Raw genomic sequence first — 26072 nt, forward strand, 5'->3', positions numbered from 1 at the left:
CGTAGCATTCGTACATCGCAATTACGGCTTGCGGTTCTTATTGGAAAGAACCTGATAAATAAGGTTCGGATCTCGTTTCGGCCACTGGAACTGGTGAGCAGCTTCCGTCTGACCGCCGAAACCAAAGCAATGTTGTTGCTAAAAAAACACGAAAGTATAAAACGTAGACGTCTACGATTTCACCCCTTACCAATATAAAAACATATGTTTGATAAATAGCTCTATATATTTCTGTAATATTTAACTACAATCTTCGAAAACGTTTGCACAGCAATTAAATAAAATTACAACTCTTACAAATATAAAAAAAATTGTGTTTTTAGACTTATGAAAACAATATCACATAGAAACTCATCAGATACGACTTTGTGTCTAGAGTAGTGGTTTTGAAATTTTTGAGCCAGGTCCCACTATGTTTTTAAAAACTATCAGGCCCCACCAGAACTACTACACATAATAAAAATATGTTTTAAATCACTAGAAACATACCCTGTCGCGCCAGCGCCCTTAGATATGGGCAGTTTTATTAATATCTAATTTGGTTCATATACATACTTACCCTAAACGCATAACTGTTATGATAAACTCTTTTTTGGAACCATAATATTGTGGTTGGTAAAAAATCAATCCGGCACCTGGTTAATGCGAATTCATCTTTTTTAACATAGCACATTTAGTCTAACATGCTAGAAGCAGAGTTCTGGTACTAGTAAGTATAATTTTCAAGCAAGGTATCTAACCAACCTGACTTGCTGTAATCGGTGGCAGCTTAAGAAGTGCAGATGTCTGCACATCCGCCCAGCGATGTAGAATATGATGTCTGTCCGAATAATCGGTCTTCATCAAAGACGTATCTGTTTTGCAGTCACGTTTATAGTGCCTAGGCTGCGGACCGATGGGCACCCCATTTAGCAGATGTATATCCTGAAATAAGCATGTTAGCCCAACGTCAGTACCAAAAAACACCTCATGTATGAATTTGAGTTTTTTATAAGAAAAATTCTGCAAGATTAATAACATGCTGTAAATACCACTTCGGTCATCAATAGAGAGTCTGCTCGATATATTTACTTAAAAAATGTGACCAATTGAAGACCTTTTTTTGTTATTAAATCAGAGCATTCTTCAGCTATTTCGTGTCCTTTTTTTAAATTACCATGCAAAAAAACTTGTTTTCGACAGCATTGAATTATGACACGTTCAGCACTCTAACCCTTGTTATCTTTTCAAATTAAATAAATGCTTAAAACTAACCGGGTGCTAAAAAGATGCCACCTTTGTGCACCACATGTTCATACTTTATTTACGGGGGGGGGGGGGGGGGGGGTGGGCTACAACTAGTATATCTGAATTCCTACTTTTTATATCGGGATCACGTAATATTATAGGGTGTCCGTAAGTCATTATTCATTTTCTGGTTCCACCCATGTCGGTAAATGTCGGCAGAAATATACCTACTGTACTTTTGTGACGAGGGCAGCCGAGTACGATGACCGAACAATTGGTCACGGACCACACATGAGTGGAGTTTTTAACAAAAGGCGTCCAAAAGTTTTCAACAAACTTTGATATTATAAACATATAAGGCAAAAAACAGCATGTGTCCAAAAGAAAAAACAACAACATTTTTTAGGCCACATAATTAGCCAACTCTTTAATGGGTCTCCAACTAAACACCCAATACAAGTTATTACATTTAAGTGAAGTGGGAAAATTTGGACAATTTACATTAAGACCTTGGCATAAATATGCACCATACTTAAATCACCGAACATGCAGTCTCTTTTATTTGAGACATTAAGTTTATTACGTTTACGTAAAGGTTACTCAAAATTTGGATTTACCATGACAGTTTTGAGATCTTTTTTTCGATGAAAGTACACCGTCGAAGTCGTTTCGGGTGAAAGCTTGCCAAATGACTCTTGTGCAATGCTCTTGGGATAACCTCGTTGAGTACGGTGAAAAATCTAGGTAAATTTTTTAAGTAAGACATATGGAAACAGATGGCTATCTCTTCGACTTGACATATAGAGCAATCAATACCGATCACTAGCGCTTGACGATTGGCTATGTAAAAAACCTGAAGTTTCATTTTTGTTGAACACTTCTCAACCAAAGGCTATAGGATACGTTAATTTATTTGCGCGCTAGCATAATAACCGGACATCAGAGTGATTTTAATATCGCAAGCCGCACTTTTGTTATGCGGAAAATAATATATCTAGTAAAAAGACATATATATATAATAGGACTAACTACGCAGTTAAAATGGTAAAAAATAATAACATAATTAACGGCAGAAAATATACCTCCGCCGGTTCCAATTCGAACCGCTTGTGTTTGCTGGCCAGTGATGGCCTTCCAAGTTCAAAGCATTCGTGATATGTGGTAGTTTTCGGCTCCTATCGAAAAAAATTAAACTTTTACTTGACGCAATCAAGTCAAAAGTGTATTACATGATAGTTAGTTGAGTTCAGTAAAACATAAAAATACTCTATTTATAACTTACAATTATGAGGATTTTTATTGTGTTTTATCACGTTCGTGCTACGTTTTGTTTCGTCAAACGAAATAAACACACCTTTGTATTATTTTGCTTGTTTGCTGTGTGACCGTAAAAATCTGTAAGGACAATGGGTCCTTGTAAATCAAGGTTTTGTCGTCATTAACTAGATAAACCCGGCCTTGTAAGATATACTTGTAATGAAGTTTTGACGCTATTTAAATACACTGTAACACTAATAAAACAGGCCTAACGCCGCATCATTGTAGGATTAACTCGCGGGCCGGATGTAAATTAAAAAAAAACGGACTAAAATTGTCGTTCAGTTAAAATTGCTCAATTTTATCACAATATTTACCTTGTATAGTTTACTCAACACTCTCTTAGTATAACCAGCGTCTTGTTTTGTTAAAAAGACATTTAGGATGGCTTTTCAATTCCGCATTTCTAAGAAAGTTACGTATCCTTTAAAGTTTAAAGCTGCGAGAGCGGCTTAGCGTTCGAAGACCTTGAATATCTCGGGTAACCGTTAGCAAAGTATACAATATGTTCAAAACTTGGCCTTAAATCGAATAAAATACCACATATTACTATACATTTAATTAACTAATTTGCCTTTACGATAAATAATATAGACTTTTCAAAGAAACAACCGATCTCAAATAATCCAGGCTTATCATATGTTACTTTATGATATGCAGGTCACAAACTTCAATGCATTATAAAACGAATACAGGTTTTATTACAGCTAGCAGTATACCTGGTAATGTCCGAGAACAACGCTGGTTCTTGCTACATTAGTAGTATCAACTCTTGGCCTATTTATAGCCATCTTCTCCGATGTTTTGGGTTTATTTCATTTTATTGAGATTAGGTTAGATATTTTATTAACGTGGCTCATTTAGGTTAATTTAAGGGTATTATGACATCATTAAAGAGCTTGTGTTGAACAAATACCACAATAACGTAAAAGTAATCAAATGTAAAGTGCAAAGTTTTGTGCATTAAGGAAACTAAGTTGAACCTCCCACAGGCGGGACGTGTAGTAGTTAACATTATTATAATTTGGTGGATTTTTTTAGTTTGACATATAAAAATTAAAATGTCGGGTGAAGGTGGAAATCTTCAAAATGGAACCACTGTTGGAGTTCAGGCAGGCCTGGAAAGTAGTCGAAGAAGGCGTAGAAGACGACGTTCTAGGGCCGTGTAAGTATAAGGACAAATAAAATAAGATGTTTATTTTGTAGTAACAAAGATTGTGTTGCTGTATAAAATAAGACAAAGTTGTTTTAGAAGGTAAAACTGTCAAAAAAAGTTTTGTTAGGCAATGTACCAGCCTCAAATCAATTAGACACTTTAAACCCAGTTTGCGTTTACTTGGAAAGTGTGCTATCAAAACTTGTAAAATATTGTAGTTTTATGTCCTACTGTAGGACAATATGCATTTCAACAGAAATGCACCAACATACACACATAATTACATAAATGGTATGCTGGTTTAGGAAGTGTGTGGGAACAAAAAACAACTGACTTAATAAAGCATTTTCTTGTCTCTCAAAGATAGCCATAATTATTCGTTTTAGAAAGTATGGTTACTTTTACTTGGTTGAATAGTTGCGCTATTTTAAAATTTTGGCAGTCAACGCTGAGTACTAAGGTGGTGAACAGTTACAAACAGATTGGATTACCAAATAGCTAAACTAAGTCAGTGAAGGGAATATCCAGTAGTTTTTTAGGGGAAGGAGGGGTTAATGAAAAAATAGATAAGTGACATTACTTAGTTGCGTTATAAAACAAATATGCTTAAAGAAGCATGCTGCTCTCGTGTCAAACTCGCAAGCCAATCTGCAATCTTTATTCAAGAAAAAAAAAAAAAAAAAAAATTGAGCACCAAAAAAGATTAGGCACGTACGTGGTGCTATTGCATACGTTCACATAAATATGTTAAAAAAATATTTATTAAAAGTGAGATAACTGATAACTTGATAAGTTATATTGTTTATTTATCTGAAGTTGGCTAAAATTGTAAGATGAATTAGGACGTTATATACTCTACATGTTATGTTCATATTTAAAAGACGAAAAACTTGTTAAAGTGGCAAAACTTTTATTCTGAGTGTGCCATCTGGCGCATGGCCACTAGAACATGCTACAAGTATGATAATTTGTAGATATGTAAACAAACTTAAAGAACAGTTTTTCCTAAAGAAAGTTCAACAAGTAAGTTGTAAAAAACAATAAAGTATTTATTTAAAAAAATATTTCTAAGTATTATTTGTTATTTCATCTTATGAAGATTGCGTCTCATTCATAGAATGGGCTAATCAAACGCAAAAATTGACTTGTTTTTTTTGTTGATACTAAAAATGCTGTTGCATTTATTGGATTTTAATATCCAGGTGTAGCCAAATTATGTTTGATTGCAATCTAATGAAATATTTTTAGAGACTCGCGTTCGACTGGTTCAGTAAAAAAGTCACAAGAACACTATTAAACATTTTGAGCGTTTATCGCATTCCAAGCCAGTAATGGATGTTATAATCTGTTATTTCAAACAACGCTTTATCAGGCTTGTCCAGACACTGTAATGACGTAACACATATTCGACGCGATCGACCAGGGGAAATGTAGCGATTAACCTGGCTACCCCATATACCATAGAGTGTTTATATTCAACAAAACTATTAGATTTATTTCGTTAGGTGGTCGGAAAGGTCATTACTAGTGGAGCTCACGCTAAATGTTTTTAATTTATGATTCCCAACAATAAATAACTAGCCATCCGCGCGTAACACAATAAGTTTGTTTCTAACTTTGGTACAACTATTTCTTGCATGTTTGACTAACGTTGGACAAATAGCGACAAGTGCGTGTCGCCCGTACTCGACGCGCCGACTGACGGCACCGCTAACGTAAGTATATAGTACGCCTGGATCTGATTTCACGCCCAACAAAAACTCAGCGGTCTAACAATACAACGGGCGTGCTTTTGTGCTAGACGCTGTAGCGCATCCCTGAATCAACAGCAGGGAACGTAAAAGAACGTTGGCAGATGGCAGCAGTTTAACATAACTTTATAGAACAACTATTAAAAGAGTTATATATATACCATTTATGCAGAGACAATCTTACTACATAATATGATATACCCTAGGCTAGGCCAGTCAGGTAGCCCATGGTACAACATGGCTGTTTAGTTGTACCGGTTGCTACTGGCAACGATTGGTTCGTTGGTTCGCACTGTTCGTCCATAAGCTGTAGACGTTTGCGGATTGAGAAACGCTTGAAGTGCGTATTAAACTGACAAAGAATTGATTTACTGGCGGCCTCGTTAGCGCAGTTAGCGTGAAAGTAAACTAGCCCTTGGTGACGGCGTGTTGTTTATTTGTCTATGTGTTCGAGCGCTCTTTGGCTATGTAGGCGGCGTCGGGCAGAAAAAGCAGTTTCGATTTACCGCATTGAATTTAAAATTGTGAGGCCAGGCATTGTGAAAACGCGCATAACATCCTGCCCTTTTTGTTGCAGTGACTTTCAATAATTGATGTAAACTCTGTCAGACTCTCAATTGTTTTCGCAAATAGTGTTGACTACGAAGAAATGTCTGTTCGATACGGCGCAGTGAAACTCCAGGTGCCCCCGGGCTTCAAGCAACTGCTGGAAAACTTATCCAGAGAAGTTCTGCGTGAGCAACCCAAGAACATACCGCAATTTGCGGCAGCTTACTTCAATCGCTTGTTAGAAAGAAGAGAGCGTAAGTTTGTTTTGTGTTATTCTTTGTCTTCCTTAGTTAACAAAATATTTAGCCATATGTAGTTTACTATTTCAGTGAAGCATTGACTGTGTAATTTGTAAACGAAACATATGCCATAGCATGGCGCCTTTTGGGCTAAAACGAGATTTCCTTTGAACGAAAAAGCGTACCAAAAAGTAAGTTTTCACACATTACTTCAATTGACATAACTATTCTGGACATGCGACTTTTTTATTTACCAATAGTCACATTTATGAATATTGACATTGTCACCACTCAGTACACCCATTTGCGATTATATATCATTTTGAACAGCACTGGTCTACCAGGTTGGAAAGTAAGGCAGCGCAGGGGATAAATCCCCCGCGCAGTTTCCACAGAAAAACTTATATTTCCCGTGTTTCTTATAATTTTATCGAAAATTATATTTTTCCCGTGTTTCTATAATTAATTTTATCTCAATTTCAAATCCTGGCACAACTAAACAATTATCTCTATCCTACCAAGTATCAAGTTTAGTAAGTTTGTTTACCTTGGTTCTTTCTTTTATAATTTAGCTCTGTGATGCTAAATATAGTGTTTTGTTTCAAAAGTTTTTTTGAAAGTATCTTATCTTGGCCAAAACAAGAACCTTCTTAGTTATCGACTTGTACTGTTAACAGTGTTCATATTTACAAGTGGCATCTGCTTTATGCTTCACATTTAAGAATATTGACAATCAGGCCAAGTGCCCAGTCCGTTTTCGCAAAAGCGGTTTACCAGGCTGCCTGAACAACCCATATTATCGATAAAATTTCGGCTACAGTAATTTTTGTCACCATCGGGTGTAAAAAGAGTTAGTTATAAAAACAATTCGAGTTTAAATAATATCGCTTTCGTAAAAAGTAAATGCGTCATTTTTGTGATTTGCAGAAGGTTACGCCGACGGTTTTCCGGTGTCGGAACGAATTGTTGAATCGGATCATGCTGTTCCTGTGGCGGAGGAAGCTGCCAAAGTTGCAGTTGCAGTCGAAGAAGAAGCAGCGCCGGCACCACCGGCTCCTCAAGCAGCAGAAGAAGAAGAAGAGGAAATGCCGGATCTTGGTAAGTCTTTTGCGCATAGTAGCACATTTTTATCCTTGAAGTATTTTTGCGTACATTAGCCCAAAGAACGAAATGTCATGATTCTCCGTCTGCTCGATCGTCAGATTATAATTTACTGTTTAAATAAATGTAAGAATCGCTTCAAACTTGTTTAATCTCTATGACCGTTTGACAAACCGTCGTAATATTGCCAACCAAACAGAATAGTCAACATACTTTTCAAATATATATATACACTGCTTTCGAAATAAATCGACTATTTTGAATTGCCAGAGGATCCTGATGTGGCAAAGGCCGCAACCCTAATACAAGCAAGCTTCCGCGGCTTCAAGGTCCGACAATCGGTCACGCCAGATAAAGCCCCGGTAAGCGTTCTTAAAAATCCCGGCATTGTTTTTTGCGTGCTGAAATGTGTAACTAACCCGACTGCCGTTGCGTTCGTCTAACCTGCGTGCCTGAGACCGTGCCTTAAATTCCGCCTGTAGACCAACAAGGACATCACGGGCTTGCAGAAGATACAGAACGAAAGCGGGGCAGGCGGCACGTCGGACAAGCTGCTGGCCCAGGCCTCCCTCGTAAACGCTTTGATCGAGGAAAGCAGTTTGAACGAAGACCCGCTTGGGGAGCAAGCCTCGGGGAGCCAGTCGACCGCCGTCCCACTGCCGGATGAAGCTGTGGAGCAGTCATTTGATGCTGTACAAGAATCTGCACCTGTCGAGCAGTGGCGGGATAGCGCAGTAACGGCGGAAGAAACGGACACCGCGCCGACTGCCACTGTCATTGAAACTCCGTTAAATGAAGAAACGGTAGGCAAAATTCTGTATAAGCGTTTTCTATAGCAAAGCGACTTCCCGGGCTCGTTTTACGTCACGAAAAAAATCAGTCCTGTTACCTAAACATATTTTCGATAATAAAAACAAAAGCACTGGAGTTTTCTGTGAAAATAAAAATATGACTTCACAAAGGTTACACTAACTGTAACCTTTTAAATAAAAAATAGTTTCAACTAAGAACGTTACCTAATCAAGATATTTTGATAGCTGTTCTTGATTGTCGCACGTAAAATGATTTATTATTGTAATATGTTTGTTTTGCGGTCAATTATACGCGCAACTTTAACAATAGCAGAATACACCTATCTTTCATAAAGCATTAAAGCTAAAACCGTTTTGCGCCTAGTCACCTGACGTCGCTAAAATTAGCCTATTTTTGAGTTAAAATAGTGACCAATGGATACTTATATTCGCCAGTTTATTTGGCATTTTTAAATTAACCTTAAATTTACTAGTGTTTATTAACGTTTTTTGCAGCGACCTAAACATAAGTATCCCAGCGAACGTTTGGCGATTTAATTATTGGGTTCGTAATTTCCCTAAATTTTTGAATAAATCTTACTCAGGCTACCCAACAAAATTTTGGGTCGCGACCCTTAGGATGAGTAAACAATGGTTTCATCCCAGCATTTAGGAATATTCTTTTGACTTGCTGCTTGCCTTGAACAATTTCCCCAACCAGTCGACGTAGAAACTTACCTAAAGCGAAACCATTTTGGATAATTTAGCGTGGGTTTGACTAATTAATTAACATATTTTGGCAGTTGCTACATTATTGAAAAAACTAGTGTTAATTGGCTGTATGAAACAACCTGAACTCGGCGTTTATATTGTTTGTAACGTTAATTACCATTGAAAAATTATGTTATATATCTATTAATACTGGCTTGACAATAATTTGAAATGCTTTTTGAAACAGATCGATGCCAGTGAACGCACTCAATCCCCAGAAGTTGTTCCCATGGAAGGGGTCAAGGTATGAACTAATTGATTTAAACTTTTAAAAGTAATTTGACCACTATATTTTAGGTCACCCGCATTCAGTAATGATCTGGTAAGATAAATATTTTTAAGTTTCAGATTTTTGCTATTTGGTTTGCTTTTAGACTGTGTGGGTTGACAAAGTGTGTTGGTTGGTATTTAAATTGATTGTGGGGTTTTAATTCTTTCACAGCACGACTCAGATAAGACCAATGATCCGGTGTCAGTGCTGGCCTCAGAGGTGGTTTCGCGAGCTCAGACTTCAGTGAACTATGGATCGAGTTCAAGTTTTGGGAGCTCGTCTTCCTCAGATTCAGTTGATTCAACAGGTGGAACTCAAGCTGTTGAAAAAAGTCAAGCACAGGTTGCGCCAGTTTGCGACAGTCTTGGCCTGAATATCATAAATATTAACCTAATTGAACCTTCAGCGACAAACTTAGAACTCAACACTGAGCAAAAGCAAACAAATGCTGAAAACAGACAGTTCGAAGAGGTCGAAATAACAAACAGTGAAACGGTAGACGCAGTTAATGAGACTGTCCCAGTTGAGGAGGTTGCTCCAGTTGAGGAGGTTGCTCCAGTTGAGGAGGTAGCTCCAGTTGAGGAGGTAGCTCCAGTTGAGGAGACTGTCCCAGTTGAGGAGGTTGCTTCAGCTGAGAAGACTGTCCAAGTTGAGAAGGTAGCTCCAGTTGAGGAGACTGTCCCAGTTGAGGAGGTTGCTCCAGTTGAGGAAGTTGCTCAAGTTGAGGAGGCTGCTCCAGTTGAGGAAGTCGCTCAAGTTGAGGAGGTTGCTCCAGTTGTGGAAACGGTTTCAGTTGAGGAAGCTGCTGCAGTTGAGAAGGCTGCTCAAGTTGAGGAGGCTGCTCAAGTTAGGGAGACTGTCCCAGTTGAGGAGTCTGCTCCAGTTGAGAAGGATGCTCCAGTTGAGGAGGTTGCTCCTGTTGAGGAGGTTTCTCCAGTTGAGGAAACACTTCCAGTTGAGGAAGCTGCTCCAGTTGAGGAGGTTGCTCTAGTTGAGGAAACAGTCCCAGTTGAGGAAGCTGCTCCAGTTGAGGAAGTCGCTTCAGTTGAGAAGGTTGCTCAAGTTGAGAAGACTGTCCAAGTTGAGGAGGTTGCTCAAGTTGAGGAAGTTGATCAAGTTGATGAGGCTGCTCCAGTTAAGGAAGTCGCTCCAGTTGAGGAGACTGTCCAAGTTGAGGAGGTTGCCCCAGTTGAGGAGGTTGTTCCAGTTGAGGAGGCTGCTCCAGTTGAGGAAGTTGCTCCAGTTGAGGAGGCTGTCCAAGTTGAGGAGGTTGGTCCACTTAAGGAGGTTGCTTCAGTTGAGGAGGTTGCTCCAGGTGAGGAAGTTGCTCAAGTTGAGGAGACTGTCCCAGTTGATGAGGTTACTCAAGTTGAGGAGACTGTCCCAGTTGAGGAGGCTGCTCCAGTTGAGGAGGTTGCTCCAGTTGAGGAGGCTGCTCCAGTCGAGGAAGTTGCTCAAGTTGAGGAGACTGTCCAAGTTGAGGAAACTGCTCTAGTTGAGGTATAATCAGATAGCATTTTGTTTTTGTACAAGTTTTGTGTACAAACCTTCGATTTCTAGATTAAACTGTGCAAAATTTATTTGTTTTGCATCTGAATTGCAACATTTGTTTTTACAGTCACCATCAGATAAATCACAAGAACCATTAAGCCAGGAAGATGCAAACCAAGGTATTTAAGTTATATATATATTTAATTATTGTGTAAAGTGCTGATGTCTTGACCCTATTTTTCATAATTATATCTTAAACTTCCCCTAATCCGTTGGGGCAGTATGTCTTTTCTTTTATGCAAAAATACAAGTCAGTTATACCCCTGGAGATAATTCAAGTGAGTAAAAATAATGTCAAGACCAGTAGGTTTATATTTTTATTTTATTTATAATAAATTGAAGTAACAATCAATTTCAATTTTAAGTTAATAGGTCTTTCATTTTTCATACAAAACAGCCTGACAAATGTTGTTGAAATGTGACATTTCTACCATGACTACTCACTTTTTTACTGCAAAACAGGTTTATTTATGGCTATTCAATTGCAACGCAATGCAAAAAAAGGAGAAAAAAATTTTTTTAGGGGAGGACAATTAATTTTTTTCAAAAATTTTAGCCCAAATCTGAATTTTCAAATTGACGCAGCACGGTCAATACTGAACTAAATGTGCTCAGATTTGGTTTGTCGGGTTTTTAGACGCAATCTAACAATTCCAGGGGGTCCCCACTAAAATTTGACAAAAAAGTGTTTTTTTGAAAAAACAACCATAATAAACACTCAATAGCAAGGTATAGTCACTTCAGGTAAAAAAAATTTGCTGATGTTAGGGTAAAAAACACAATGCCATCACATATAAATAAATTTATTTTAATCTCTTTGGGGTAAAAAAAAACATTCTTAGCTTATGGCAATCGTCTTTATTCTGTGTTGTGTCATAACATTGATCTATTAAACAAAAAATACCTTACTTTGCTGTTTATAAGTTTTTTTTACCCCATAATTTAATTTTGTAACCTTTGATTTATAAAGTAAACTAAATAGACCTAGCAAATATGCACCCACACCAAAGCTATATATTGAGGCGGTATGTAGACCATGAGCCAAAAAAACACTAAGGCAGTCAACTAACAGGCATGTACTTGAGGTAAAATAACCAAACTTATTAGTCTTATTTAGCAAATTCAAAGCTATGCACAAAAAGAAATGAAATACCAGGTCACATTAGTGCCAGAGAAACGTGAAACATTTAAAGAAATTATTCGGTCATGAATTGGGACTCAACATTTTATTTTGATACCAATACTAAATATTTTGAATACCGATACTAAATATTTTGAACAAAATGTACTGCTATCCAATACAATACCACATGAAGGTATTACTATGCTCAAATAAGCAAAATAGATTAAATTGAAACTTATAGGGTTTTTTCAGGTTAATTGATCAAAATTTGCCCTAAAATGAAGAGTAATTACCTTGAGATGTTAAACTTCTATAAATTTACCTTTGTAGAAAAACTATTTTTAGAATATATAATAAGTGTCCTAGAACCTAAACAATGCAGATTAGAGATGACTTGGGCAAGTATTTTAGACTTGTCTCATAACATAGGGTAAAGTGTTGAAGATGTTTTGTGATGTTGAGGATGAAATAAAGGCAACTTAACAATTTTCTTTAAAAAAAAAGTAAAATACATAAAAAGGATGAGAAAGCAGATAATTCCAGGTTGTCGTGGGACTGGCCCACAAGTCTTAAAACTCATTTTTTGATGTAATTTACTGCTTCTGGGGACTAGAAACTGTGGAAACGCACAGTTTTAATTTACCAAGTAGAAATTAGTTGCTAAAAAGTTCTTTCCAGTTGCCAAAAACTGGAGCAAATAAGGGGTAGCATAATGTAATCATAAAAATGTTTTTTACTCAAATACTCTTTACAATAAAGGTTTTCATAAAAATAAAGGTATTTTATAAAAAAAAAACATGTTCTTGTGGCTTTGAAAGGGTATCTTTGGTCTATGTACTTCAAATAAAGTCAAACCTGCTCCTATAAATTATTATAAATCCTAATATACACTTTTTTTGCCCCTTCATCAGGGTAAAAAAAACAGATTTTGTAAAATATGATTTTTTTTAGATCCTTTATGTTATTTGAAAGGTAGACCAAAATCGGCTTACTTTAAGACTAATTTTAACAGTGTCAACTATATTGTTTTTTATGGTTACAGAAAAAGTGGAGCCTACTGAGGAAACAAAAGATGAACCTTCTGTGCCTGAAGAGGTTTGCAAAATTATACTTAAAATAATTTACATACTACTATTTATTCATCCTCTATTAAATTAGGCATCAGAGATTGCGAAGGATGAGAAGGCTGGTGAAGAAACCTCAATTACCCAACCTGCTGCAACGGAAGAGGAAATCTCTCAAGAACAACCAGCAAATAGCCAACCCGAGCAAGTAGAAGCTGTGGCACCTGAAGTAAATGGTTTAGAAGCTGACACCCCTACAGATGCACCGGCAGCGGCTGATAATGCCCCTGAACCAGCAGTGGAAATTACCGAAGAAGCTATTGGAGAGACCAGCCCTGAAGTGGTTGCTGTTGAAGAAAGCACCAATGAGGTTGCTGCTGAAAAGACCAACCAGGGGGAAGTTGCTACTGAAGAGAGCAACACCCAAGAACCATCTGCAACTGAAAGTGCACCAGCAACCAACGAAGATGTTGCACAGCCCACTCATTCAGCTACTGAAGATAAGGAGGAAGTAGCCCCTGAGGTTACAGATGGAAGTGAAGTCTTACAGGTCGAACATGAAGAAAATAAACCAGAGCAGACCGAGGAACTTGATACAGAAGCTAAGGCTGCGGCGAGCACCGAAAAGCCAGAATCTTCTGAAGCAAATGTGACTGAAAACACCGAGCCCATAGTAGAGGATAGTACGGGCGAAACCAAAGCCCCCGAGGCATCCAGTGAGGTGAAAGCGGACGACCCTCCAGAATCAAACGAGAATAAACCAGCCACTGAGTAACTCAACATACCCAATACCTGTTTTTCTTTTTAAAAAACAATAAAATATATTTTTTCATGTGTCTTATTTTTGTTTTTTTGTAAAATAACCTACCATATAAATATGCAACTTGTGTGGTTTATTAGCAGCCTTATATAACGACTATCAATTCACAATTAGTTTGAATTGTAAGCATAATTGCACAAAACAAATGTTTAATCACAAAAGAAACTTATAGAAAAGTTAAGTAATAATTTTCATTTTTGTAAAATAACATATTATAAATATTAAAATCAATTAAAAAACAGCAAAAGATTCAAATGTCTGACAAAAATTAATGTTAGAATCCATTTTTATCCACAATAGATTTATAAACTTTGGAAGACTGTCTTGGTACTCTCTTCCTTTCAGGGTCGTTAAAATCAACGTAGTGCAAACCAAATCTTTCTGTATAACCAGTTTTCCATTCAAAGTTGTCCATAAGACTCCAAACAAAGTATCCCCTAAGGTCTACTTTGTCCAGTAGTGTAGCTGGAAATATAACATAAACTTGTGGAAAACAATTCTAATAAAAGTTGGTTGGACTGAGTTGTAGTATAGGTGGTAGTACTTATCCCACTTACTTTATGTTGTAGGCTACATAATTGCACACATATATACAGCAAGTGTTAAAGGCATACCAATATTTAATATTATTTGGACGTTCTTCATTGAAGATGCCTTATGGTAAAATAAATTTGTCTTAAAATCCAATAAAATGATTGACTTTGATTTTGACAGAAAATCTAACGAGTATTTGCTTTAATTTAAAGCCATTTACTTGTAAAGGCATGAACACTAACTTGGTATGTAACTATTTATAAAATCACCAATAGTGCCAAAGTTAACTTCTGTTCGTAAACATTTATTGTTTTTTATGCTATGTTGAACACTTTAAACAAAGTTTTGATGCAGACACAAGCCATCAAGCTCTAATCAATTGACAGGCATGTGAAGTTCTTTTAAATTATAATTTGTATTCATGCTATGAAGTTGATAAATTGCCCAATATTTGTTGTATGTCAAGTGGTAAGAAAACAATGTCAAAATATATTTTTAAAATTCCGATAATGGATTTAAGCAAACAACTGTGTTGAGCAAAGGTCATTTTTGCATGAACAAGAGAACTGCTGTCAGATCATGTGGGTCTTTGCACCAATTAAAGCTTCACCAAATATTTAAAAAAATAATATATATAATTGTAAACCTTTGGCATTTTTTACATAGAATATTATTTTGTATTTTAATCTCTTGATATAATTGTCCACTAGGCCTGAATTGAATATAAAATCATGGGATATTTCACTATTGACTAGATAGACAAAATAGCATATTTGTTTGTTGTAAAAGGTAATTTTTAAATTAAAAACAATAATACATCAAGAATTCAGGATAACTTTTTCAGCCAAATTTCCAATATTATAGGAAGAATATATCGTACAGTTGGGTGGAAGTTTTGTCGGGCTGAACACAAGTGGTGTATTAATCCGACTCAGTGGTGAGAAACTTAGTAAAATTTCTTACTATAGATATTTAAAATACCAAAGCAGCTCATACTGAATTTTTTTCATCCACAAAATTTTGTACCTGCTTGTGAAATATCAGCAAATCATTCACCTTCATAGTTAAAACCTGCCTATGTATGCAAACTGGCACAGCAATTTATTCATGCTAAACTTTTACGAGAAAAACAGCAATGGCATCTCGCTTTGCTAACATGTGGGTTACCTTAGTTTTACATTTACCAATCTTAAATATATGAATCCATTTTGTTTATTAAAGGTCCTTGTATGTTCTCACTATATCAGAAAAAACAATCATAATGATTGGTAAACATTTTGTTCTGTGTACGATAAAACTGCCCTGGTATGTTTTTTAGGAATTTCTGCTAAAAGTTTTACCAATGTGAATATGGACTGTGTAATTATTAAGTTGAGTGAAAAACATATCAGGTAAAACCAAGATTATAAAAGGTGATTTAGTCTATTGATTCAGTTAAAAGTTGTACTATAATTACCTTTAAGTGCTTCGTTTATGTAGGATTTAAGATATCTACACCTTTGAGTGTCTTCCAAGACTTCACAACCTGATGATAAATTTGGCTTGTGCTTGGTTGAACAACCGTTTTCAGTAATGTAAATGGGTTGCTCGCCATAAGTTTCTTTAATATGTTTTAACAACCGACGAAGACCACATGGGAAAATAAACAACCATTCTGAACCTATAAATTATATAATAATTAATAAATTTTACACTTGTTTTACAAACCATCTACACAATTTCATAAAAAAAACATTTGGTTATCTGTAAAATAAAATTTGGTTATCTGTAAAATAAAATTTGGTTATCTGTAAAAAAAGGAGTTATACAATTGCATACTTCAGTGATTCTTAAACCTTGTTTGTAGCGACACCTTTAGGAAATTTGCTGGACTTGAGACATACCCAGATAGTTGTTATTTATTTCAGAAACAAACATCGGAAAACAAGTAAAACGAATCTGTATGTTCTAGCACAGTACAAACCAATAATTTTAAGCAAAAAACTCTTATTGAATATTTGATTACCAATTGCAAAAGTGTGAGATAATGTCTAAGCTTGTATAGCGTGTTGCTAAGAGGTGTTTTTGTCATATTTTTAGATGACTGTAAAATCTAAATCCTGTTTGACAGTCATTGTACTCGCGAGTTGTTTATTTTGCCCGATCAACTTCACTTGTGGATTTGTGATTTGACAGTGACATTAGTCCCTAGATCTCTTCTATCCCCATACCTGACTTCTCTAGCAATTATTTGTCTTGAACCAAAGTGATTCAGAATTTAAAAAAATATATATGAAATTAAAATTTCGATCCACTGTTTCAGTTATGTTGCATCCCACAGTTCAAGACACTCTAGCATATATAAATATTTGCTGACTGCCAGTACAATTTATGCATCTATTGATAATTAATTTATTTACCAGCCCGCTCCCATTCAGGGTTGGGGAAAACACGAAGATCCAAATCAGGATGCAATTGCATGTCCTTTGTGCTCTCTGTAATTGTCTCACACAATCGCGTTGTGTAGTGATTAAGTCCAAAAAAATCATGGGTTCCTTTGAAATAAAAAAAGCATTTTACACTAAATTTATGTCCATCATCAGCTTTTATAGTTTATTTAAATAGTTGTCTTGCCTTTAATTAATGCCTTTTCTTCTTCAGTAAATTTTGGAAGTCGTGACATTTTAAGACCCTCCAGGTTGCTTTTATTTTGTACAGCTTGTATCATAAATGGGGGGTAGTCACCATCAACATATATAGGGTGGGCAAACCACCCAAGGGTGCACTACAAAATATAACAGCCAATTTAGCTTTACATATCACTGGTACTGGTGCAATGCTTCAGATTACAAAATTAAATCTCATATTTTTTTTATTTTAATCAAGTTACCTCAAGGTACTGTGTGGCTGCAAGTTTGTCTTCTGTTTTTTTGGCATCTTTGGCTTCTGCCCAATCACTGTTAAGGGTAATAGAAATGATGCCGTTTTGCTTTGACCGGTAGATGGTATCATATTTACGCCAAGCCTTTGCATGTGATAATATTAATGTTCTGGACACTTTGTAACAAGCAGATGTTGGATCTTAAAATGTTTATATTGTGATTGGGTTAGGTACTACATGAGAAGGTAATCCATGTATATAGGTTACATACCTACAATTCCAGGGGCATGATGCCCATAAGCATATCCTAAAGTAGCAAAGATGTGGGGCTCATTTATTGTTATCCACATCTTCACACGATCCCCAAATGTGTTGAAACAGAAGTCTGCATACTCTTCAAACTTGCAAACAATGTCTTCATTTTGAAACCCACCATTGTCTTGTAAACTGAAAAAAATATTACATGAACTGATCACTGAACAATATTTAGTCATAGACAAATAACTTGAAGCAATATTGATATTTATTTTTCATTCATTGCCTTTTAAAATATTTTTAAAATCATTGATCCCCAAATTTCGCAGCATTGTTAGCAGACAGTTTTAAAATTGATATGGTATAAGTGTTAGGGAGACTTGGTTGTTAAATCATTTTTTCAAATTAACATTTAATACTTTAATAACTTGGTGAACATCACATCCTATATATTTATTGCTTAGTTTAAAAGCCTACTTAAAAATAGCAAGGTCTGTCCAAAGAAATCTTCCATGAAAAAACATTACAATTAGTTTTGCATGTATTGTACAGTATATGCCGAACTTGAACCCACTAATTCCTGGTACACGGATGTAGGTAAGACCTTAATGTGGCTCTTTAGCAGTGTTTCCCAACCTTTTGTACTAGTCCACTTTGGCTTCATAATATTTCATACCCCCCATCTTGCTTTACAGTACAGTATTATATATGGGCCTGTAGTGCCCAAATAGATAGTTGGCTTTAATCGCTGTCTAACATTATACTGTCTGCACCTTTGTTTCTACGGGCCGTCGGTCATGTTTCGAGTTGTCTAACATATATTCACTACAGGAATTTATGTGAGCATGTGTAGAAATCGAACTAAATTAATGACATAGGTGCATAACTTAAAAACATAAGGAATATAGGTTTAATCAAATTTTACGGAGAATTTTATATAAAATTTAAACACACAGAAGTAACTTTTATGCACTTCTTTCCTAAAATTGACAGGAAATAAAACCAATTATATATATGTTATGCCTATATTTCAGTTATACAATGACTGGTTAAATTTTTTTAATTGACTACTGTTTAAGAAAAAAATGTACCAGACAATCCCATAAGCCTCACTTACCATTGCGGTAAATCCCAGTGAAACAATGTCACACATGGTTTGATGTTTTTAGCCAACAAACCATCAATTAGCTTATTGTAGTAGGCAATGCCAGACGGATTTGGGGATAAACTGTCAGCAGTTGGAAGTAGTCGAGACCAAGACAACGAGAAGCGATAGGAATTCACATTCATGTCCTTTATAAAATTGTTTAAAGAGAGATATTGATATAACAACAACAATACTTTGGAATAATTTGTCAAACAAAATTGAACCTTCATTATCTTTATGTCATCTTCATATTTGTGGTAAGAATCACATGCAACATCTCCAGTTTGACCATCTTCAATGATTCCTTTTTTATGAGAGTGAGTATCCCATGTACTTGGGCCTTTTCCATCCTCATTCCAAGCTCCTGTGACATTATTAACCTTTGCTTCCAGTAACTTTGCATTACACTATTATCACACCTTTAACTAATGTACCCACATAAAAAGTAAATTCATACCTTCAATTTGATATGAGGCAGTTGCAGTACCCCATAGAAAATCTTTTCTAAAATTGCCACTAATAATTTCATCAGAATCCATTATAAATTTAGGTATTACCAAAGAGAGATTATATCCGTAATCAACTACCAAAATATGTCTACAAAATCAAAGAGTGTAATAAAATGTTACCAGTGTTAATTATTAGCTACTCAATGGGTAAACAAATGTCAGAAGCGTTTCCAGAATTGAAGTTACGCCTTAAGCTTGAAAACATTTGTGTGTTAAAAATATAATGCTGATAGTTTTTCATTAAAAAAAAACGTTCTCATACATAAAAGTGTAACAATAATTGTTAACAATTACGTTTATAGCTGCAGTGAACTTCCAAACAACCAAGTATTTGCTTTGTTCAGTAGTGAAGTGCAAAACAAATTTACATGCACTCAACAAAACTATTTTTACAAAATGATGACTTTTTTTAAGCATACTGTGTAAGCATGTCGTTGATGGTACATTTTATACAAACTAAATACATCAAGTAAAACAAGTGGCCTTGCAATAAATAACAATATCCAATTATAAACATTTATAATTAGGCAAAAGCAACTGTTGATATAGTTAGGGATGGAACATCAATTTATATCAAGAACTTTTATAGTCTTTGGTTAAATATGCTTGAGTTAGGACTACAGCTATATGTTATATACTGACTGACAGTTTTAAAAATAAACTGTATACACAAACATTATACATAGCAAACATATTTATATTTCTTTGTCATTAACTGATAAAAAAAAGTGTATATTTTTATGTTACACCTAATTTTTTTCTGAACAGTCAAATATGATAAACAGATATATTGTTACTGTTTTATTCAGTTACTAACAAAATACACTTTTAACTAAAGTATTATTTTAAACATTTTAGTGAATTATAGTTCACTGTTTTATAAAATAATTTATTAGGTTAATAACTCAACTTAAGTGTCAAGAAAGTCTGTACTACAGTAATACACTTATGGTGAATTAGCACATATAAATTGATAAATATTAAAACAACTGGTAACACTTTTCTACAGTAATTGTTGACAATAAAATAAAAAATAAAGAAACATAGCTAAAAATAGCTTGCATTACACTCAATAGGCAAAGATGCTAAAAAATATTCGATTTTTCCCAAATAATTTAACATCAAAGAGTATCTCCAATAAAAAGAATAGCGTCAATTAAGTTTCCATCACAGTGCCTTAGACCTCTTATTGCCTTGTTTCGATTCACATTTAATTGTCGTACTATAGTGTCAATATCGACTTGATTTAGTCCAGTTTCATCTTCACTTTCTTTCCCTACGGCCTATAATAACAAAATAATATTGATAAATTTTGCATAACACTTTGGGCATAGTCAATTAAATAAATGTTTGTATTTTTCTTAAGTAAAGCTATTCAGTATTGTCAAGTTTTGAAATGACAACATAAACACACAAGACATTTAGGCATATAACTTGGTTTAATTTTGATTGACAAAATATTTTTTGCTAGTAAATAATAAATAATCATTGCTGTAAAGCTAGCAAAACAGCAATCTAACATGAATAGAAATTAGGACAAATGCTATAACAACAATGGTAAACAAAGTGCTACTTAAAATACTAAGAAAATACAAATGTCTATTAATAATACCATATAACTTGTCAAGTTCTTGTTAAAAATGAAGTCAATTACATTATCTTCATTCACCACTTTTCCTTTGGTTATTAGTTTTAATTTGTCCATTGGAATGTGAAGTTTCTTGCAAATCAGTTCAAATGCAAGTTTTGGGTCGTCAGAACAATTAGGAATGACCAAAGTAAATTTATTTTGTTTGAATTTTATAAAAATTTTACGTAAGTTATTAGAATTTAAAGTTTCTCTGTTTTTCCATGATTTATTGAGATCGGTATCACCTATTGAAAGTGGGAAATTCGTTGTATTGCATAATGCTCTATGCACCGGCCAATCTTGTATTTGACACTTTTTAGAACTGAAATGTATAAAAAAATGACAAAATAATTTTAGCTATTTTTTAAATTTAAAATGACAAAACAATTACTATGAATACCTACCAGTATAACACACTTTTGCAGCGAACACATCTTTTCATAGTATGGTCCTTTACATTGCAAACAACACAAGACATCTAATAATTTAGTAGCGTTTACTAGAAAGAAAAAATGTTACAAAAACTACAAAACAAAAAGTATTAAGTCAAATAAACACAATGCCAACAATTTAAAATGTAAGTAAGTGTTAAAGCATATTAAATTCAGTAGTTTTACAAAATATTTTGTGAAACAAGAAAATCTAAAAAAATTAGAGAAACATAAGCTGTTTATTTAAAAACAAATGATAATCACCCTGTCATTTTTTAATAACCTGAATTGCTCGTATTATGATGTTAATTTTAAATAGCCAATACATACACCTAATGGAACTCTGTAAATTTCAAAAAAGTAAAAAAATGTTTTCTATGTGTAGGCCTTTAAAATGAAAGAGGCGTCTCATGAGCATAGAACCTGAATAAGAGGACCAAGCCACTTAATTCTAACGTCCATATGGTGTTTTAAGAAGGGTCTCTGGTTCAACCATGTTAAATGTTTACTAAGTTTAAAAGCAACTGTTTTAGTAAAATAAGACCAAATATAGCATATTAATGTAAACTATTATTCTGGATGTTTGTTTTCACTGATAATGTAAAATATGGTTTTGCCTTTATAAATGATTGCACTTGCAACAAAAAAATCAAAATGTTGTAATAAAAGTGATTTTCTTACATAATGTATTTAACAAAATTTCAAATTCCAATTTGGTTATACGAGTGTATTTTCTATAGCTGCTGCTGCTGCTGCTGCTGCCAAATGCTTTTTTGAATTTAGCAAACAATTACATCAAAACTGAAATTTGTTATTTCCACATTTCTACATAAAAAAAAAACGGAAAAATGAATGATAAAACTTCTAAAATCAATGATAAAAAACCTAAACTTCAATGATAAAAAACTTAAATTAATAATAAAAAACCTAAACTTCTGCTGTTAATGAAAGCTATATAATTTTTTTAAATGCAAGCTATATAAAAAAAATTTAAGCAATACTACAAAAAATGTTTGCTTCTGGTATTAAAGATCAACCCTAATTTGGTTCCAGAAACTGACTTCTTAGAAAGGCGATTAAATTAAAGCTTGACTAAAGTGGGCAGCAACAAACAAAGTTTAGAAGCACTATTGTAATAAGGAAAACTACAGACAGTCAAGAAGATTAAGATTAGGGCAAATGTTTTTGTTATATGCCAAACAAATAGCAGACATGAAATAAAAAAATATATATATAATTATAATATGTAACCTTGGATGTACTTTTTTATCATAAAGTGTTAATTGTCAAGTTCAAGACACTTAAAAGGGCAAGAAATAACACTGGTTACATTTTATGAAAAAACACCAAATTTACATAAAATAGTGGATTTAAAGTGCTTCTTAAACTATGATACACATTTCAAAAAAGCACTGCATTTTTTTATCTTTTCGGTAACTGTATGCATTGTAACAATGCATTAAAAATTACACCACAACTGTTAACCTTCATGGTATAGCCACGGAGCTTGGAATGTGGGGTTAAAGAGTTATTTAAAAAAAAAGTAAAATGGATTTTTTTAAACTTTTAGGTTATCTATCTTGCCATTGTATAATTGTTTCGAAAATGGTCCAATGGCAGAAAGTGTACTGCTAATTATAAAACCAAAAAAGATTGCAGTGACTAAGAGATAAATACATTTACAAGTAATGTTGAAGTACAGCTGAATCTATTACTTGTATTTAAACAGCTGTTAGTTAGAGATATATGGATTTATTAAATGAATATGTTTATGTAGAAGGAATTTATTTATCTTGCGCCCATATTAAACTTGTGTATCACTCAAAAAGAGATTTTCAAAGAAAAATTCACCAAGTGCACATTCTGCTCACGTTTTTTTACCACCAAGCTTGATAAATATTGCATGTATGATGAAAGAATTGTTAGAGCGCAGTATGTTGTGGATCTTTACTGGAAGTAGGTTGGTACTGCTAATTAGCATACATAAAAAAATCAATATATTAACAAAAATAATTGGCGTTATATCTACTATGTTATACTTTGATTTATGCAGTTTTGTATTTGTTTATTTTGAAGAAGTATAATCTACATTTTATTGGTTGTAGCAGAACTACCTAAAAGCTGGAGATAATTCAACGTTTTAAATTGTACAATATTGTTCCTATGTTGAATATGGTAGTAACCAACCGCAATACAAATTTATTTAATAGATTCAACAAAAAGACCACTTTGGGGGTTCCCCCTTAAATGCCACAACCGAAGAAAAAGCAAATATTTCTAAGAATATTTGGTGTTAAGAAATTGCCACATTAAGTTCTCCATTCTTGTCCATTTATCAGTGTTGAAATTAGTGCATTTCTAAGCAAAAAGGTCTACGACAATTAGTGCATCCAAAGGATAAAAAAATCCGACTTTTAGACTTTAAGGTCTCGGATAATGAACTAATTTGGCTTAACAATGTGCTTCAAAAGATTAAGTTTAATAATACCTACCTAAACCCAAACGCTAACCAGCAGCACCCCAACCCAAATAATGTGCATTGAATTAATAATTACATAAAGGCTTTAGGCTCCAATACCTCAATTTGTGACGTAACAATCCTATGGTACCATAGACGAGAAACTATCTTATGCCCACCCGAGTTTGGGCTTTTTCACCAGCATTCAAATAATTATTACATTAACGCACAATATTTGGGTTCGGGTTCGGGTTAGCGTTTGGGTTAGGGTGGGTCAAGTGTTATTAATGCTATCTCATACTTTTTGTAATCTTTTGTGAATGTTCAGCGAATATTTTCAATTTATCTACGCCGGGAGTTTACCTAAAGGTCCAAATTAGTGCATTGCCAGGACCTCAAGGTCTAAAAGTCTAGACTTTTCTGCCATTGGATGCACTAATTGTCGTAGACCTTTTTGCTTAGAAATGATTTCTAACGGATCGGGTGAATATCTCGTGCATAAGTAAAGTTATTTTTTTACCAATAACAGGTTATGTTCAGGCAAAGAGATTATAATCTCTTTGGTTCAAGGCTTAATGATAATTAGTTAAATTTTATCCCGAGTCTTACAATTTAAAGTCACACTAGGCTATGATACCAAATACTAATGTTTTCAAGTAATAAAAATGAGGCGCTTACTCCGGTCTCAAGTATTTCAAGGATCGATAGATGATAGAATCAATCGCATGAATCGCTAGTAGAATATGTATAGCAGCAACGGCCAACGCGCATGCCCGATTGTCTGCATATAATTATAGCGTGTTGGCTTGGTAAAGTGTTAAATATGTCCTTCGAATTCATTTTCCTTCCTGGGACGGTATGACTAACTCAGGCGGCAACTAATCAGCTTATCCTTAACTCAGTGGCTTTTGAGCTTTTTCTTCTACAGCGATGCTGATACAACTCAGACTCCACTATAGATCTAACTGTTCGAACGCTATACTCGTGAGACGTGATGTTCTGCGCTGTGAACTGTATTCATTAAAAGCATAGTTATGCTGATTTTTTAATGTAAATTAAAATCCGCAGTCTTACAATATTCACTTCGAAATGCCGTGACAGTTTGTTCAGTCTCGATTTAATGAAGTCAGTCAGAACAGTGGTCAGTGACACCCCGCTAGAATATCCAGATAGGCTATAGCCTATACCTCAACCGCCAATGAAGGAAGACTAGCATCAGGTATTTTAGAGTTGTGGGCGGAATCAGGGGGCTAGGTGCCATGCACCCCCCAAAAATGTTTTAAGCTAGGCATACTACATACATGCAAAGTTTTTGCACTCCGCGAGAAATGAATTAGGCTACAATAATGCTTCTAGTAAATGTCTTAATTAACCCATTTTAAGAAAATCGTTTGATCAAAGGCGTTGGGCTTCTTGAGCACCCTCAAAAATTAAAGTTTTGGCAACTTAAACGAAATTAAAGCGACTTTCAGTTTGCGTGAATCGTTAACATAATTTTTTGGTATTCAAAGTATTAGCTGTTCACTCAAAAACAAAATAAACGAAACTGCGTGTTTTAGGGTAACTTATTTATGACGTCGCGTTTAGTTGTAACTTTATGGCGTCACGCTATGACGTAAATTTGTAACATCTTTCGTGGTCCCCTTAACAACCATCCTATACCGTACCTGTTCGGAGTAATGTTTTACTACAAGCAAGTAACCATAGAGAAGCACTCCCTATTTGTCCATCAGGAGTCAAAACATTTGGGGGAAGTTCTTTGGAATATATATAAAACAGCGGCCAAATTCCCCTTTAACATCTGTTGAGTCGTTAAGATATTCACAGTTAGAACGTAAACTAAGTAACGCTTATAATGATTTTTGACGTTTGCTGGTCTTTCTGTTTGCAAATTTATTACAGTAACGGTAATTGCCATAAGTAAAGTAAATATTCGGACAAGTTTATTGTATATTCCGTTTCGTCACCGAGCGTCCATAGAGTTACTCAATAAACACATTTTTCACTATCCGGGATATTGAGTACAGCTATACCTTTTTTGTCGCGGTCCAATTTACTGTTTTCAGAGCTATTGAAGGCTTACTACGAAAACAGGGGAAAATACAGCATATTTGTTTGTGTTTGGAGCATGCAAACTTTTTAAATTAATCTTAAATACACATGTTGTCCTCGAGCGAACTTGTGCACAAATATATAGCTAAAAGCCAGTCTAATCGCGCGGAAAAAATGCGCGCTAAAAAATACACGTTACTATGTTTTAGATTGGTGAAACGGCCTCTTGGATGCTCTGTGATGGACTAATGAGCCAAAATAACAACTTTTAGCCATACCAACTTTTAAAATCCAATGAAATATAATAGGCTATCACGCGGCGCACAACTTCGTGATAAAACTAAACTATTAAAAAACAGCTCGCGGCCCAACTAAAAATGGCAAAAGGTTTGGCCGCGGCCGACAGTTTGCCGACCACTGGTATAAAGGAAAGCCGAGTCGTAATTGCCATGTTTATTGTTTATG

General features: G+C 34.8%; 4 protein-coding genes across 5 annotated transcripts; 1 reads left to right on the top strand and 3 right to left on the bottom strand.

Moving 5' to 3' along the window:
• Positions 1–21: 21 nt before the first annotated feature.
• On the bottom strand, positions 22–3335 carry LOC146167956 (uncharacterized). The gene is made up of 5 exons (XM_083386182.1): positions 3264–3335; positions 2310–2402; positions 1845–1967; positions 754–924; positions 22–138 (listed from the first exon to the last, which is right to left on the bottom strand). Exons 1-5 carry the CDS (start codon positions 3333–3335, stop codon positions 22–24), a joined length of 576 nt encoding a protein of 191 aa, XP_083242308.1.
• A 2698-nt stretch (positions 3336–6033) lies between these two features.
• LOC146167957 (uncharacterized) lies at positions 6034–13757 on the top strand. The gene is made up of 8 exons (XM_083389262.1): positions 6034–6254; positions 7167–7337; positions 7611–7702; positions 7823–8143; positions 9090–9146; positions 10792–10843; positions 12890–12942; positions 13006–13757. Exons 1-8 carry the CDS (start codon positions 6101–6103, stop codon positions 13684–13686), a joined length of 1581 nt encoding a protein of 526 aa, XP_083245388.1. The 5' UTR covers positions 6034–6100; the 3' UTR covers positions 13687–13757.
• Positions 13758–13794: 37 nt separating this feature from the next.
• On the bottom strand, positions 13795–19827 carry LOC146167958 (cytosolic beta-glucosidase-like). The gene is made up of 9 exons (XM_083383349.1): positions 18985–19827; positions 18752–18891; positions 18498–18673; positions 17397–17572; positions 17135–17325; positions 16879–17029; positions 16665–16799; positions 15722–15925; positions 13795–14196 (listed from the first exon to the last, which is right to left on the bottom strand). Exons 1-9 carry the CDS (start codon positions 19064–19066, stop codon positions 14006–14008), a joined length of 1446 nt encoding a protein of 481 aa, XP_083239475.1. The 5' UTR covers positions 19067–19827; the 3' UTR covers positions 13795–14005.
• Positions 19823–21192, bottom strand: LOC146167959 (uncharacterized). 2 transcript variants are annotated; one of them, XM_083383352.1, is made up of 3 exons: positions 21071–21192; positions 20691–20988; positions 19823–20319 (listed from the first exon to the last, which is right to left on the bottom strand). In XM_083383352.1, the coding sequence occupies exons 1-3, from the start codon at positions 21142–21144 to the stop codon at positions 20158–20160; spliced, it is 534 nt and encodes a 177-aa protein (XP_083239478.1). In that variant the 5' UTR covers positions 21145–21192; the 3' UTR covers positions 19823–20157. The 2 variants fall into 2 exon arrangements, with proteins under 2 accessions (XP_083239478.1, XP_083239476.1); XM_083383350.1 differs by having other exon boundaries at positions 20649–20988.
• Between the last annotated feature and the right edge of the window lie 4880 nt (positions 21193–26072).

The sequence above is a fragment of the Ascidiella aspersa genome, chromosome 1 (assembly GCF_963924565.1).
Source record: "Ascidiella aspersa chromosome 1, kaAscAspe10.2, whole genome shotgun sequence".
Taxonomy (NCBI): domain Eukaryota; kingdom Metazoa; phylum Chordata; class Ascidiacea; order Phlebobranchia; family Ascidiidae; genus Ascidiella; species Ascidiella aspersa.